General features: G+C 37.9%; 1 protein-coding gene across 1 annotated transcript in view; it reads left to right on the forward strand.

Annotated features, from left to right (window-relative positions):
* Positions 1-499: 499 nt before the first annotated feature.
* Positions 500-16,311, forward strand: part of NSMAF (neutral sphingomyelinase (N-SMase) activation associated factor) — a 60,490-nt gene continuing 44,678 nt past the window's right edge. Inside the window, exons 1-2 of the mRNA XM_012661384.1 lie at positions 500-761; positions 10,627-10,747. Of these exons, the coding sequence (XP_012516838.1) occupies positions 500-761; positions 10,627-10,747 (383 nt within the window). The remainder of the gene's footprint in view (positions 762-10,626; positions 10,748-16,311) is intronic.

The raw sequence follows: 16,311 nt of genomic DNA on the forward strand, positions 1-16,311 counted from the left end.
CTGCTCGGGGCCGGATCCCGCCGGGGACAGGGACCGGAGCCCGGGCTGGGCCCGAGCCCTGCAGCAGAGCCCCGCCGGGCGCGCAAGTCCCGGCAGCCGCGGCCGGCTCACCCGGAAGGCCGCGCGGGGTCGGGGCGCTGATCCCTCCCCAGGGCGCGCGAGCCCGGGCGTTCGCCCGGGAGGATAAGTAAGCGGGCTCGGCCGACACCCTCCATTCTAACCCTCTCTCCGTATCCCTGTCCCCCTTAACCGGCCTCGGGGCCGAGCATTCGGGGTCCGCGCCGCACGGTTGCTGCGTCCGAGCGGGACCGAGCAGGCCGGCGACTATCCCGCCTGCACCGGGGTGGAAGCTGGCGCCTCACATCACCGCGCCTTTTTCCTGCCGACTCCTTCAGACGAAAGCAAATGCAGGACCTCGTGGGCTCGGAGGAGGACCGCTGGAAAGGCCTTATCCCGAGAAAAGCCAGAGTCCTCTCCCCTAAACGTTTGCTCCCCGAGCATGGGACCTTACGAGTGTATTGGAAAGCCGTGCGTGGGAAAGCGCGGTGCGCAGAACCGTCATGAGCACCACAGCATCCCTGTAAGGATTCGAGGTCCCACCAGCCAAGCTAAAATGCTCTCACAGCCCTGCCCTGCCAGAGTTTGTGAACCTCTCTCCAAGGGACGTCTCCTTAAGAAAGCTCACTTAGACTCTGTGTGTACTTCCCAGTGCATTAATAATGACCAAAACAACTTGCTGATCCTTGGGTCTGCAGCCCCAGGTGCGGAAAGGAAAGAAGGCTAAATCCTTTCACATATACACTCTTTTGATTGTGCGAGCTACAGTTATCTCTGAGAGCTGCTAGCCTATCACGCTGTTGTCTCATCAGTGGATACCAACAAAGCAGATGGTATAAATATGGAAATACAAGTGAGACTTTAAGGTTTGTCTGCATTTGTTTTGTAGATGTTGACTGGAACCTGTTCATCCAAACATTCATATCCCTCTCTAATCTGTAATGTTGGTCTGGCCAAGATATCCACAGTCTGAAATTTCATTCCCTACTGTAGAGAGAAAAAGATAAGATATACAGCATATGGCTTCCAAAAACGTTTTTGGTAGTGTGGTTAGGTTTTAGCCACAGAAAGGCTTGTTTATTAATTAATAATTGAGCCATAACTGAAATAACTCACACTTGTGGATGCTTTTCTGACAGCATTTGTAATGGCTGTTTCATGTGGAAAGAGCTTGAGTAGACTTTGTTTTGTACCAGTGACATTAAGACTTGTTGGTATGCTTTATTACTAAATAGGTGAACATTCAGATTTACATTGTGAGAACTTTGAAACACTTGGATTGCCATCTTGTTCTATGATCTGAGAATCATTTGCAACATTTCTATGGCCTGATACACAGGAAAGGCTGTTTTCTTTGGTTGGGCCTGTTATTTCAATGGAAATAATTTATGTTTAATTTGGTTAGTTTATACACCTCGGCAGAGTCAGGCAAACCTTAAAATCTGCACTTATATTTACATGTATAAACTGCTTTGTTAGAATCCATTGATCAGACAGCAGCATGACAGGCTAGCAGTACTGGAAGATAACTGCAGCTCTCAAAAGCAAAACATTTATTTATCAGTCAGGAGGCATCAACTATTCTTGAGCAGCAGTAACCTGAACAAGTTGGTGCCATTTATATGAATTCTACTTGCTGACTCCCCAAATTCATTAATGCTCTGCCCTGTGGCCTTGCAACCTTCGGCTGATGGGCATACTCTGACCAGGATGTCGTATATGCACTATCAGTTTGAATGACAGGAATCTGTCTCACAATCAGGTGTGCACCAGAATCAAGCAGTCTCTTTATAAATCTTAGAATTTATTTTGAAAGACAAGAATATTTTAAACCAACTTTATTGAGCCTCCTATTTACCATTTCTGCCCAGAATTTTCCTGGCTTATCCCCTTGCAACAATACATACAAATGAACAAACAGATTGTTATAGGTCCTTGGCTCCCTTACCTAAGAGAACCATTACTTTCCTTGGGAAATGTGAAGAGGGAGTGTTTCTGAGGTGAGAGGCCTCCCCTGGTCTTTGTGAGTTCTTTGGCCTCTCTCATGCTGATTTAGGGATTTTAGATTTCTATAGCTACCAAATAATGGCCCCAGAAAAAGAGAAACTTAAAGTTAGCATTGATTTCTCTTATTGTTAAGTTGATGCTGCTGCATTTGGAGTTAAGTAATATTTCTATAAAAGTAGAAGCAGAACGATTGGGAGAGTCTTACATTAGTGGCTTAGACCAAGGTGGTGGCAGAGGAATGGGAGAAAAGCGGATGGAATCTAAATGTTTTTAGGACGTAGGATTGACAGGTCTTGGTATGGTGTATTGCATGTGAGAGGTGATACAGGAAGAATCCCAGCTAGGATTATCAGATACAATACAGCACAGCCAGTTGAATCTGAATTTAAGATAAACAATGAATAATTTTTTAGTATAAGTACGTCCCATGCAATATTTGGGACATACTTACATTAATGTTTTTCAGTGTAAGTATGTTGTTTATCTGAAGTTCAAATATAACTGGACATCCTGTACTTTTATGTGCTAAACATAGCAATCCTACTTTCAGGCTTCCAGTTTGAATAACTATACGGTGGTGTCATTTATTGGTGATGTTTATAAAGAAACGCTCTGGTAATTTTCGGGATTAGAAAACAAATAGACGTTTGGCCATCCAAATTAAGTACACTGTATCCTGGTTAAGATTTAGATAGCAGGAACCATATAGATTTTACTGGTTTTTAAAGATATCCTTTGCAGGTGTTGATGAAGGTAAATGGGAAAAATTTTAAAAAAGCAATTCACTTATCTTCCTTGGAATTGTCAGGAATGGCAGCTGTGTACAGTGGGTTAGCAGATGAGGATATTCTACAAACTGCTGCCATTTAAGATATTTCTGTTTTAAGATTTAGGAGTAGAATAATTGTTAAATATTTTTTTGTCTTCACATCTAGTTGTGGTGTGGTGGCAAGACAGCTATTTTTATCTTGGGTGATATAGAAATCTAGATAGTTGAGGCATGTTCCTCCTGAGAGTCATAGTTTTATCTCTATAATGTCATAGAATAAATTCTTAGTTGTGGTTTGTAAGCTGTCATTCCAAGATGAAACATTAGTAATCCTGAATTCCATATTGGGCGCTTACATATTACATTAATAATTTTATAGGCACTTCTGAGATTTCGGCTTTACTTCAGATGTTCCATGAGTGTCTTGGTTATGCTGGTATTAAGTTTCTTTTACTCACCATGTTTGGCCAATCGATTGAGTCAGTATTTATTATATTAAAGACACTTACTTGTTGAGAAGGCATAGTGATTAGTAGTTGTGCTCCTGTTTAACCTGTCATTTGTAAGGCTGATCATCCCAGTCTTTTAATATCTCTTGTGGGATATACCAGGTGTTGAAAATGGAGACAAACTGCAGAGTCAGCACTCAATTGGTGAGCGATGCTGATGGGGCTCGAGAAATCGAGCTGTGACTTACAAAAATAGGGTTTATTTTTCTTACATGAAAAAACAGTGAGAGAGCAAATAAATGTTGCAAATATTTTGATTAACTTAGAATTGACATTGGCTTTATCCAAAATGCACTACTAGCCTCGCCCCTTATTCCCTTGTTATCTCAAATTGACTTCTTGAAAATAGCTGCCATTGAGAAGGCACTAGAATCTACCCATAAACAGATTTTGAGTGTGTTTGCTATATGATTTTCATTAAAAGGTATTTTAAAAATGTGACGTAAATAGGAATGGCCAGTTAGGGAAGTCAGTGCTTGGTTTCTTCTAAATACCATTGTGATTTCATCTTTTACCTATCAGATATTTAGGATTGTGTCTTAAAATATCCAACTCACAGATTTTGAAATTATCTTTCTGTTATTTATTTTTTAACTGTGTTCAGTAAATAGTTTAGAATTCTTAATTTCTTGGTAAGTTGAATCTTTTATCAATATATAATGACTCTTCTAATAATGATTTTTAAAATTTTGCCTAATAGTAATATAACTGTATCAGTTCTCTTTTGGTTATTTACATTATGTAGAATTTTCCATTGTTTTAACTTTTCTGTGTCCTTAGGTTTTAGGCATGTTTCTTATAAGTATTAGCTTACAGTTAGACTTTTTATAATTCATTTTGCTAATTTTTGTCTTAATAAATTAGTCTGCTTACATTTATTATTATTATTACGGATCTATTTGGACTCATTTTTTATTTGTTCTTTTATTTTGCCCTTTTTCCCCTCTCCCTCTGGATTAAATAAGGCCCCCTTGCTTCCTTTTATTTTTCCTTGAGGAGTATGGAAGTTTTATATTCTATTTCCATTTTTCTAAAGCTTACCCTTAAAATGTTAACATATTTAATTTAAGATCTGAAGTTAATCATTCTCTTACCTCCTCTCTAACAATGTAAGGACCTTGGAATACTTAACTCCTGTCTCCCCATCCTAAATTATAATCTGTTCTTGTCCAGTATTTTTGATCTGTGTTTTAAGCCTACAAATTAGACATTATAACTGTGTAATTAATACCTCTGTAGTTTTACATGCATATTTACCACTGCCTTTGTTCAGCATTCCTTGCATGTCGTGTCTTCCTTATGGTATTATTTTCTCTTTCCTGAAGAATACCCTGTAGAAGTTCCTCTGATCAGGTCTGATGATATGAACTGTCTGTGTTTTTATCTGTCTGAACATATCCTTATTTTGCCCTTGTTTTGAAAATCAGTTTTGCTAGATGTGTAATTCTCTCAGCATTTTGAAGTGGGCCCGGGAATACGTGGCAGACTTGCTGGAGGAGCATTGGGTGGGAGAAACTCACAGAGAAGAGGTCAGTATAGGTGTGCCCTGTGCCCGGGGCAACACTGAGCTACTTGGCTGAGCCAACTTCAGGCTCCAGGAGAAACCCGGACCCCACGGAATGACCCAGGGCCAGCAAGCAACCGACCTCTGCTGAGATGGAACCGTGGCTCACCCAGTCCAGCTTAGCATTTGTGGCTGTGGGTTGTCCTCACCTCCTTGCTGGGCTTGACTGGGGGCTAAGTCTATATGACGTGGTAGGGTAGGGACAGGATTCGTTGCATCAGTGTTCTTGGTTAGGGAAGCACCAGTACTTTTCCTGGCATGATTAGGGCACCGAGATTGATTGCTTTAAACACAAAGTCATAGCAGGTTTCCCTGGAGCTTTGCAGGAGGCCACCTTCTGTTCTTGGAGAGCAGCCTTCAACAAACCAACATTGTTCAAGACTAATCATTTTTTGTAAGTAATCTGTCTTTTCTCTGGCTGCTTTTAAGATCTCATCTTTGTAGTGTTTTGCTGTTTGTCTAGATATAGAATTCTCTCTCTCCATCGATCTATCCTTCCTAAAGCTGAAATAGTTTTGGAAAATTTGGAGCCAAGATTTTGGCTCTTGGAACATAGCTTCTCCCCCCATTCTTTTATGTCTTATAATGACTCTTTAATATTTATCATCTTTATTTTTCTGTGGTGCATTGTGGGTTATTTAAAATGCATCTTACAATTTGCTAATTTTCTTTCCAATTGTCTCATTTGCTATTTAACCCATTTAAATTTTTAATTTCAATTATTTTAAAACTTCTAGTTTTATTTGGCTCATTTTTGTAACTGCCTGGTCATTTTATTTCTTTAAACATACCTATGGAATAATCTGATGCAGAATATAAAATATTGGTAGCCTTTATATGTTTGATTGAATAGTTTGTTGCTTCTGACTCTTACGTAGTAATTATACTTCCCCATGTGTTTTATGATTTTTGATTGCATCCTCTTGTTCCTTGGAAGTTTATCCTTAGGAAGTCTTTGAGGCCTAGGTTTGAAGTATGTTTTTTCACAAAGTTTGCATTTGTTTTAGCCTGGGGTCCGAGGAGGGACCACATTGATCTTGGATTTTACTGTACTGTCCCCTGCAGATGGGCCCATAAGGAGTTCAGGTTTTTCTGTTATTCAAAGGCTTGGGCAGAGCCCCGAGGAAAAAGGCCTCAGTGCTTGCTGACTTCTCTGGATTTACGCTTTATGTGAGTTTCACACTTCCAAGACTGTCCCTTACTTTTTCACCACCTCAGCCAAGCATTTGAAAAGATTCTTTTCATTATTTATCCAGTAATTTTAGAGGCTCTGTGGTGAGATTGTTTCTCTGTACCTTTGAACTTCCATAATGCCCAAAATGGAAATTCCCCCTGATTTCTTTAAGCTCAGGTTTGTTTAATAAACCTGTAGACTCATTGGTTAAGATGGGACCTTTGAGGTACTCTAATCTATATCTCCCCTCAATTTTATAGTTGAAGAACACGAGGCATAAGTCAATAAAGTGATTGCACTAAGGTCAGGCAGCTAAGTCATGGCTGAGCCGTGGCCAGAACAAAAGTTCTTTGATCCAAGTCCAGCCTCTTCACTGTAACATACTGCTTCTGTTTTAAGTACTAGGCATGTGGGCTACTGGCCTGTGCTTATTTTTATGGTATCCCTGTAGTTTAGAATGATTCAGGAATTAACGAAGCCTGGTTTGTGTAGATATCAGAACCTCGTTACTCAAAGTGTGGTCCACAGGCCAGAAGTATGAGCATGCCTGGAGCTTGTAAGAAATGCAGATTCTCAGGGCCCATCCCACAGCTGCCGAGTCAGAGTCTGCATTTTAACAAGATCCCCAGATGATTGTGTGCACATTAAAGTGTGAGACCCACTGCTCTACATAACAATAATTAAGCATTCATCTTGATTTTTCTGTTTGTTTCTTCCTTCAAACTATACTTTCTTCTTTATCTTCTATATAGGACAGATAGGGAAGGCTCATGAGAGCTTCCTGCTGTGAGCTATGACTCTTGATGAGGAAGTTGAAGGGCTTTGACAGCATAGGTGATATTTTTACCATTTCTTCTCAGAGGTTGTTAAGACTTGAAAATAGAATCGACTGGCTTAATGGATAGTGTCAATATTTTGATATCTGAACCATCTTGGCCAGGAAATAACTGCATCTCACATGGTCAGGGCAGAATGTAAGTGATAGCGAGAGTTTTAACCTTGCTACTGAGGAAGAGGGCTAAAAAGACCAGATGAAATAATGAAATTGGAGGATAGCAGGCATGAGATGAATCACTTCTGAGGGATAGGAAAGGAAAGGCGAGTAATTTACTTGAGAAAACAAGTACATGAACTAGAAATAATATTTAGTCACTTGTATGTCTCTGTGCAAATGTGTAGAACATGGATAATAAAATGAGCGGGTTTTATTATACAAAAGAGGAGAATGTGTGTTATAGGTGTCACTGAAGCTTGGTAGGATGGGACTCAGCATTGGAATCTAGTCCTGAAAAGCTACAGACCTCTTCGAAAGGAAGGACCTGTCAGGAGGTGAGGCAGTGGGCTCTGAACGTCAAGAAGATATACATCTACAGGGGACTCCATGAACCCCAGGGAAAACACCCAGAGAACATACTGGAAAGAGGAACAGAGACAACATAATTGTGTCCATTTGTCATATGCCACAGAAGTGGGTAGAAAAATGGTGGCTATGTACCTGGTATAGAGGAGGAAACAGGAAGTGGAATACACATACCTGCTGAAATGCTCAGTGAGATCTAATTACAGTTCCTTGACTTCCCTTGTTGAAGTTTTAATTTATCCTAAGGCAGAAACTTGAGAACTTAATTCTGAACATTAAAGAGAAATTAATTAACCAAGTAGAAATGAATGAAGCCTTCAGAAAAAGCAAGTCATGTCAAGTTATTTATTATTGAAGCTCAGGGGGATTAAGAAGAATACTGTCATACATAGAACCTAGATTCTTAAGAAAGCAGATATTGAAAGTTTCAAGGAAAAAAGATAGGTATTAATATTGGACAGTTCCGAAAAGCATATTGACCCAGGAAGTTTGTGCAAGTGTCAGAAATATAATTCAGAACATCTAATCCAAATGGTCTTTGGTGAAGAGTCACAGGAAATCAGACAAATAAATAAACATAGAATGGTTGTACAGGTAGTGTTCCTCTGAACTTATCATTTTTTTATACATATAAAGCAAGAGGGTTATACACAATTAGCTTCAAGAAGGTTAAAGTTCCAAATGAGTAGAGGCTTTAGAAAATGCTACAGATTAAAAAGAGCAAAACCAAAATCTTCTAAATTGTGTTTCCAACAAGGAACTACTAGGCTGCTGCCTAGGGCCCAGCCCAGTAGTGTTAACATTGATTTATGACAGAGAAAGTGGCTCTTGTTCTCTGTTAATAATATTGACCATCAGACTGAGAGACAGGATGAACTTTCATAAGATGGCTGAGGATGCAAAGGGCACCCACGTGTTTATGTCTTCTGGCATAAAATCCTGGGAAAGCTTGAGTTTAGAAGCACAATGATGATGTTAGTTCTAAAATAGTTGATGTGATTATATTTTAATAGATACATGGATGAGCTAGTTGTCTCTGAAGGCTGCTTGTGCTTCATAGCAATAAAAGTACACCATTGTCTTATTGAAGAATACTTACCCTTATTTTTCCCTCACTATAGGAGAGAGTGGGGAGGTCAAGAGAGAGTAGAAAAGGTTGCATAGCTCCAGCCATTCAAAGGGTATTCAGTCATTAAGACACAGGCTAAAAATAAGGGGCAAAGTAATTGGTGAGTATCTTTCTGATGTATTCCTTTCTGAAAACTATCTGGTGTATCAAAGGACTGTGCCTAGCAATCCTAGATCTTGTGATTGTATTGAAATTCAGATTAAGTATAGATAGTGAGCATTTTATATTGTACTCTGGCAGTTTAATCTGATTAATTCTTGTTCACGGACTTGAAAGTGGAGGACAGGTCAGTGAGAGTTAGCTATTAGGATGGGAAAACTGGTTCCTGCTATCGTTATTTTTAATTTTATGAGTTAACTTTTCTTTTGGTTCAGATTATTATTTTTTTAATGGCAATCTCTTCTTGTGTCATGAATATAATTTCTTCTTTGCAAGGACATTAATTATGCCCTTTGACCTTTTCTTCTGTTCTCTGCATTGTCTCTAGACCTTCACATTGCATTCTTTCTGCTTGTTCAGGTCTTGTTCTTTCATGTTTGAGACTGCTGATCTTGGATGTCCATTCATATTGAAGTGTGAGCATGTAATTCTGTGTCACAGGGAATGAATGGGCTGTTTCTGTTGGGCTTCCCTCTGGGATGATGTAGTAGAGACCTGGCTCTTTCAGTTGCCACTATCTGTAGGCCTTTTCTCTAGGGCGATTTCATTTTTTCCAAAATTAATTTACCAGACTTCTGCCTGGCGTGGTGTATGTCTTCCTGCTAATGTTCATGTATTCTGCTTTTTGCTTAGTTGTTCTCTTTTCACTCTACAGTCTTGCTGTCCTGATATCTAATTTGGAGTTTCCTGTTCCATTCTATGTAGAAAAACCACATGCCAGAGTGGGGTGGAGATAACCTATCAGGGAAAGAATCGGGGGGGTCACTGTCCTCACTCACACTTTTAACCATCCTCCCATGCTTCATTTCTGCCCTCTTGGTACCTGATACCTGCAATTTCTGAACGTTTTGGAAGTCCTGTGACTTACGCTGGTTTTCTCCTGAGTGGTACCTTCCCTGGAGGCATCTGACATTCTGATTTGTGAGCACTGCTAATTCCTCCCATCCACTTTCCATTCCTTACAGATTTGTTCATATCTCTTCTCTGTTTTTATGTCTCTCCAATTTGCTTTAGTCCCTGGGCTTTACCATTTAAAAATATTTTTGTTCACATTTTAGTGGTGTTTCGGGAGGAAGTGAAATAAGCATGTAATGTGTAATCTGACATACTTAATTTAAATATCTTGCTCTATTACATCAGAATTTCAGGATTCTTCTCAATTCCCACACTTTTCATAAAAGCTTTTCTCTGTACCTCTAGATGCTGTTGATGTTCCCCGGTCTCTACCAGGAAACAGACAAAATGCCTGCTTTCACTTCCTTGCCATATGCTTGTTTCCGTAGCCATACAACTAAATTAATATTTTTTATTACATTGTTTTTAAAAGTTTAAATCACTTAAAAAAGAACTACATTACAGTCCCATTCAAAACTTTAAAAAGAAGTATACTTCAATTGTATTCAGTTTAGTTTAGTTTACTTATTTTACTTAAAGCGTTAGATTGATTATTACAGGAGAATATCTAAAGATCTGTCTCCTAGAGGCACATGGTCTTGCGAGAGAAACAAGATAAACTCAGATGACCGTGAGACAGGACATCGGAGTGGGTGCGTGGCGGGGGAGAGGTAGAGAAGCCCGGTGTGTTCAGTCAGGGGAAACAAATGATGAAAATTCAGTAAGTGGGAAAGCTCTGAGCTTTGTTCAGGCCATAATAAGTTTAATTTCATGAATGTAAAGGACAGTACATCCACCTGGTGAATGGTTTCTTTCTTGGCATAGCAGTTATTTGACCACAAGGCAGGCCAGGCTGTGCACGCCCTCCCCACTGGGTAGAGAGGAGTGCCTGGCATATGATACATGCTTCAGAGTGCTTGTTAAGTTCATGAGTGGAAAAGCACTTTGGGATCAAACATTTTAAATATCCTGCTTTCTTATACTTTCTAAAAATAAACATGAAAAAAAGTTGTTCGTTTTCACCCCCGTGTTTAGATTTTCCTTGTTGCTGCTTAACTTGGAGGAGTACTACTTTGAGCAACATACGGCTAATCATATTCTGCACAAGGGCCGTCAAAACGAAAGGTAAGAAAGCTTTGGGATCTCTATGGACTAACAGAGTTTTCTGATATCTGATATGTTAAAAGTTAAATGTATGATCATACAGGGTTTTTTCATCTTCTTTCTTATTTGGAAAGTAATGAGAAGAGTGGATTTATAAGTTGCTGTCATAACTTCAAATTTTTTCAAAGCTGAAAAGCATTCATTCTAATTTTTCTAAGGTATCTTAAATCAGCTTTATAGGACTCTGATCCATCTCATCATTTTTTTCTTGCATTTCTCTTACAGTTATATACTATCCTCTGCTCTCAATTATTTGGGTGTTAGTGTTATAAAGTAATTATTATAAACCACAGGAGTAGTATGAAGTCAACACTTTCAAAATGAATAATGCAATTTGAACTAGTAGCAAAATCTGATTTCTCAATATTTTAATAACTACTGCTATAAAAACAGATTGTTTCTTTGAGCTTACCTTTTGAAAGCTATGTACAAAAGTGTGTCATAATTTTTTTTTGTTTGTTTAAAATGGCAATTTGGAATTAACTAAGATGAAAGCTGTTCCAGCAAAAATATATCTGCTAAGGATTTCCTTTTGGGTGGTTACTTAACAACTATAGGCCACAACTTAGAAAATGCTTTGACATTAGATAAATACTTTTATTTTTATTGTTCTTCAGGTTGTGTCCTTAAAGGATCAAAAACATGTAGTATTTGTTTAAATATAAGCCAAAGTAAAAGTCACTTGGCTTTTTGTTTGGTACCTTATGACATATCTATTTCCTTAGCATTCAATCAAATTAGACAATTACTATTCCCTGAACACAGTACCTTGCTTTCTTACCTCTGAAATTTTGCTCATATTCTTTTTCCTAATTCCATGCTTATTTTTCTCCTAACATTCCTCTGTCCTATATCATAATAACGCTTTGCTTAAACTTAAATGTCTTTATTACTAAAACACAAATATAGGATAGAAAGCTGAAGCCTGTTTTTATAATTTTGAAGTTATTATTAGGACAAGATGGTGTAACCCTGTGGAATTTGGTAATATCTAGCAAGATTTCATGTGCATTAATATATAGCATTGATACTTAGGATACTATTTCAAAGATACAGTGGCAAACATACAAGTGGACATATGTACGAGGTTAGTTATTGCAGGTCTACTTGTAGTAGCAAAAGACTAGAAACAATTCATAGGAGACTGACTGAACCGACTGATGCCATGTGATGTCCACATAGCAGGGTACTATGCAGCTGTGACAGGGTGTGAAGTTCTATGTAATGCTGTGGCACGATCTCTGGCATGTACTAAGTGCAAAAATCAAGGGCGGAATACTGTGTATTGTATGGTTCTTTTATAAGAGGGGAAGAATTATTATTTGGTTATTTTTTTTTAATTCTAAGCACAAACTAAAAGCTACGGAAAATGGTTATCCAGTCAGAAGAGGGAGGAATCAGGAAGATAATTTAGAGATGGAAACTAGATTTCTCCAAATATGCCTTATTTATAAGTTTGATTTTGGAACCATATAAATATTTTATAGATTTTTAATGTAGACTTAATTTTAAAGAGAGATGGTTAATCCTAAAAATTAAAGAGAAAATGAAACAAGTGAACTTAACTATAAAGGTAGAGAGTTAATCACAGAGAATTATTTTAATCAACTTCACAACACAGTGATTTGATGAAAAAGAATTACAAAGTTGTAAACTTTTCAGTAGTAGTATTGTTAATCGTATAATATTGGTATTGCTATTTTAAAACTAATTTATATACACATGCACATAGATTTATATAGTTAGATAAAACAATTGAATAATTATGTTAATGCCAAGACCAAGATTTTCAGTATAAAAGAGCTGTAAATATAATATTAAGGCTAGGCATAGTGGCTCACGCCTGTAATCCTAGCACTTTGGAAGGCCAAGTTGGGAGGATCACTTGAGGCCAGGAGTTTGAGACCAGCCTGGGCAACATAGCAAGACCCTGACCCTGTCTCTACAAAAAACAGAAAAATTAGCTGGGCATGGTGACACATGCCTGTAGTCCCAGCTGCTCGGGAGGCTGAGGCAGGAGGATCGCTTGAGGCCAGGAGTTTTAGGCTATAGTGAGCTATGATTGTGCCACTGCACTCCAGTGTGGGTATCAGAGCAAGACCCTATCTCTAAAAAAAATAATAATAATAAATAAATATAGTATTAAGTTAAATAGAACCTTGTAATCTTGCATTTGAATTGGAAATGCCTATATGGATTTATGTACTTTTTCCTTTTTTCCCCCTAGCTTTATTGAGGTATAATTAACAAATATTAACACAATTCATATATATTTAAAGTGTACAACATGATGTTTTGATGTAAGTATATGTTGTGAAATGATTACCACAATCGAACATAACCATCAACCCACTTAGTTACCTTCTTTTTTGTGACTGTGGGTGAGAACATTAAAGATCTACTTTCTGAATTAATTACAAGTGTAAAGTACAGTATTATTAACTTACAGTCAATAGCTGTACATTAAATCTTGAGAACTTACTCATCCTTGTAATGAAAAATTTGTATACTTTGGCCACCATCTTCCGTTTCCCCCGTCCCCTAAACCCTGGCAATAACCTTCTACTCTCTGCTTCTGTGAATTCAACTTTTTTAGTTTCCGCGTGACATCATGCAGTATTTGTCTTCTGTGCTCGGTTTATTTCATTTAGCATAACGTCCTCCAACATCATCTATGTTGTCAGAGATGACAGGATTTCCTTCTTTTCTAAGGCTGAATAATATTCCATTGTTTGTATATACACGTGTATTTTTATATATTTTTATACATAATCATATCTTCTTTATTTATTCATCTGTTGATGGACACTTAGATTGATCCTAAATCTTGGCTACTGTGAATAATGGTGTAAAGAACATGGGAGTACAGGTATATCTTTAGCATACTGATTTCATTTCTTTTGGATATACATCCAGAAGTGGGATTGCTGGATCATATAGTACTATTTTTAAGTTTTTGAGGAACCTCCATACTGTTTTCCATAATGGATGGAATAAATTACATTCCCACCAACAGCATGCAAGGGTTCTCTTTTCTCTACACCTCACCAACATTTGTTATTTTTTGTCTTTTGATAATAGCCATCCGAACAGGGTGAGGTGATGGCTCAGTGTGGTTTTGATTTGCTTTTCTCTGATGATTAGGGATGTTGAGTATCTTTTCATATTCATGTTGACCATTTGTGTGTCTTCTTTTGAGAAATGTCAATTCAGGTGGTTTTCCCATTTTTAAATAGGCTATTTGTTATCTTAATATTGAGCTGTTTGAGTTCCTTACATATTTTGGATATTAGTCCCTTATCAGATACATAGTTATCCAATATCAGATATATAGTTTCCAAATATTTTCTCCCATTCTGTAGGTTGTATCTTCACTCTGTTGATTGTTTCTTTTGCTACAGAAGCTTTTTAGTTGGATGCAATCCAATTTGTCTATTTTTGCTATGTTGCCTGTGCTTTGGGGATTATAGCCAAAAAATCCCCTAGATCAATTTCAAGCAGCTTTTCTCCTATTTTTTCTTCTAGCAGTTGTACAGTTTCAGGACTTATATTTGTCTTTAATCCATTTCAAGTTGATTTTTATATATGGGATGAGATAAGGGCCCAATTTCATTCTTCTGCATGTGGATATCTAGTTTTTCCAACACCATTTATTGAGGAGACTATCATTTTTTCGTTTTGTATTCTTGGCACTTTCATCAGCAATCAGTTGATTGTAAATGTGCAGCTTTATTTCTGGGTTCTCTGTTCTGTTCCATTGGTCTATATGTCTGTTTTTGTGCCAGTACCACACCATTTTGATTACTATAGCTTTGTAGTATATTTTGAAATCAGGTAGTTCGATGCCTCCAGGTTTGTTCCTCTTGCTCAAGATTGCTTTGGCTATTTTGGGTCTTTTTTGGTTCCATACAAATTTTAGGCTTGTGTTTTTCTATTTCTGTGAAAAATGCCATTGGGATTTTGATAAGAATTGCCTTTAATCTGTAGATTGCTTTGGGAAGTATGGACATTTTAACAATACCGATTCTTTCTATCCGTGAACACTGGATATCATTCCATTTGCTTGTGTCTTCTTCAGTTTCTTTCATCAGTGTTTTATAGTTTTCATGGTACAGATCTTTTACCTCCTTGATTAAATTTATTCTTAAGTATTTTATTTTTCAATTAAGAATTGTTTTCACATAAATAAAAAAAAGAATTGTTTTCTTAATTTCTTTTTTGGATAGTTCATTGCTAGTGTATAGAAACACAACACTGATTTTTGTATATTAATTTTTTATTCTGCAACTTTACTAAAGTTGTTTATTCTAACAGTTTTTTTGGTAGAATCTTTAGGGTTCTCTCTCTCTTTCTATCTCTTTTTAAAGACAGGATCTTGCTCTGTCGCTCAGGCTAGAGTACAATGTACAGTGGCATCATCATAACTCACATGAACCTCAAACTCCTGGGCTCAAGTGATCCCCCTGCCTCAACCTCCTAAGTAGCTGGAACTACAGGGGTGTGCCACCACACCCAGCTAATTTTTCTATATTTTGTAGAGAGAGATGGAGTCTCACTTTTGCTCAGGCTGATCTCAAACTCCTGGCCTCAAGCAATCCTCCTGCCTCAGCCTCCCAAAGTGCTGGGATGATGAGCCACTGTTCCCAGGCAAGGGTTCTCTCTATATAAAATCATTGTTTTGAAACAAAAACAGTGTAACTTCTTCCATTCCGATTTGGATGCCTTTTATTTCTTTTTCTTGCCTAATTGCTCTGGGTAGGATTCCCAGTACTATGTCGAATAGGAGTGGCAAGAGTGAGCACCCTTGTTTTGTCCCTGTGTACTTTTCTCTTTAAATGAAAGTATTTCTTGCCTCTATCTTGTGAAAAGGCCTAGAAACAACTCAGTAGCAATCAGCACTAAGAATGGGGTCTCTGAATACCACTTCCCACTAAAAGGATGAGGGCTTTTTGGAGAAATGGCTGATTCTGTGTCTGGGACAGGAGATGCATGAGATGAGCCTGGAACATCCTGTCGTACAGGCAAGTAAGGAAGACATCAAAGACTTATTGTAAAGGAATTAAAAGGACACGGGGGCAACTTGAAGAGGCTAACACTGGACCAAAACGGGACAAATTGAGTATCAAAAAAGAATAATATCTGCAGTGGATTGAAATGTCTCAGAAATGTTAAAATCCATGAGTACATAATGATAGATGTGTGTATATGTGTATGTGTACGTGTGTGTATATAATCCTAGTCAGGTAGAATACCTTCAAAGGTTAGGACACCAACTCATTTTTCTGAAACTTGATAAAGAATCAAGCATTTTTCCTATTTTACCTGTACAAATTGTCCTTCAGGGTAACCAAATTGCTATTAAGTAAAGTTTTTCCTTGTTGACAAATTCTAGCTAATAAACACAGGAGCAATGATAAAATTTCAATCCCTAATGAAAGAATGGATCTACACCAGGGGTTGGCAAACTACCGCCCTTGGGCCAAATCTGAGCTGCCGCTTGTTTTTTATTTATTTATTTATTTTTT

Source organism: Propithecus coquereli, unplaced genomic scaffold (assembly GCF_000956105.1).
Source record: "Propithecus coquereli isolate 6110/MARCELLA unplaced genomic scaffold, Pcoq_1.0 Scaffold71, whole genome shotgun sequence".
Lineage (NCBI taxonomy): Eukaryota > Metazoa > Chordata > Mammalia > Primates > Indriidae > Propithecus > Propithecus coquereli.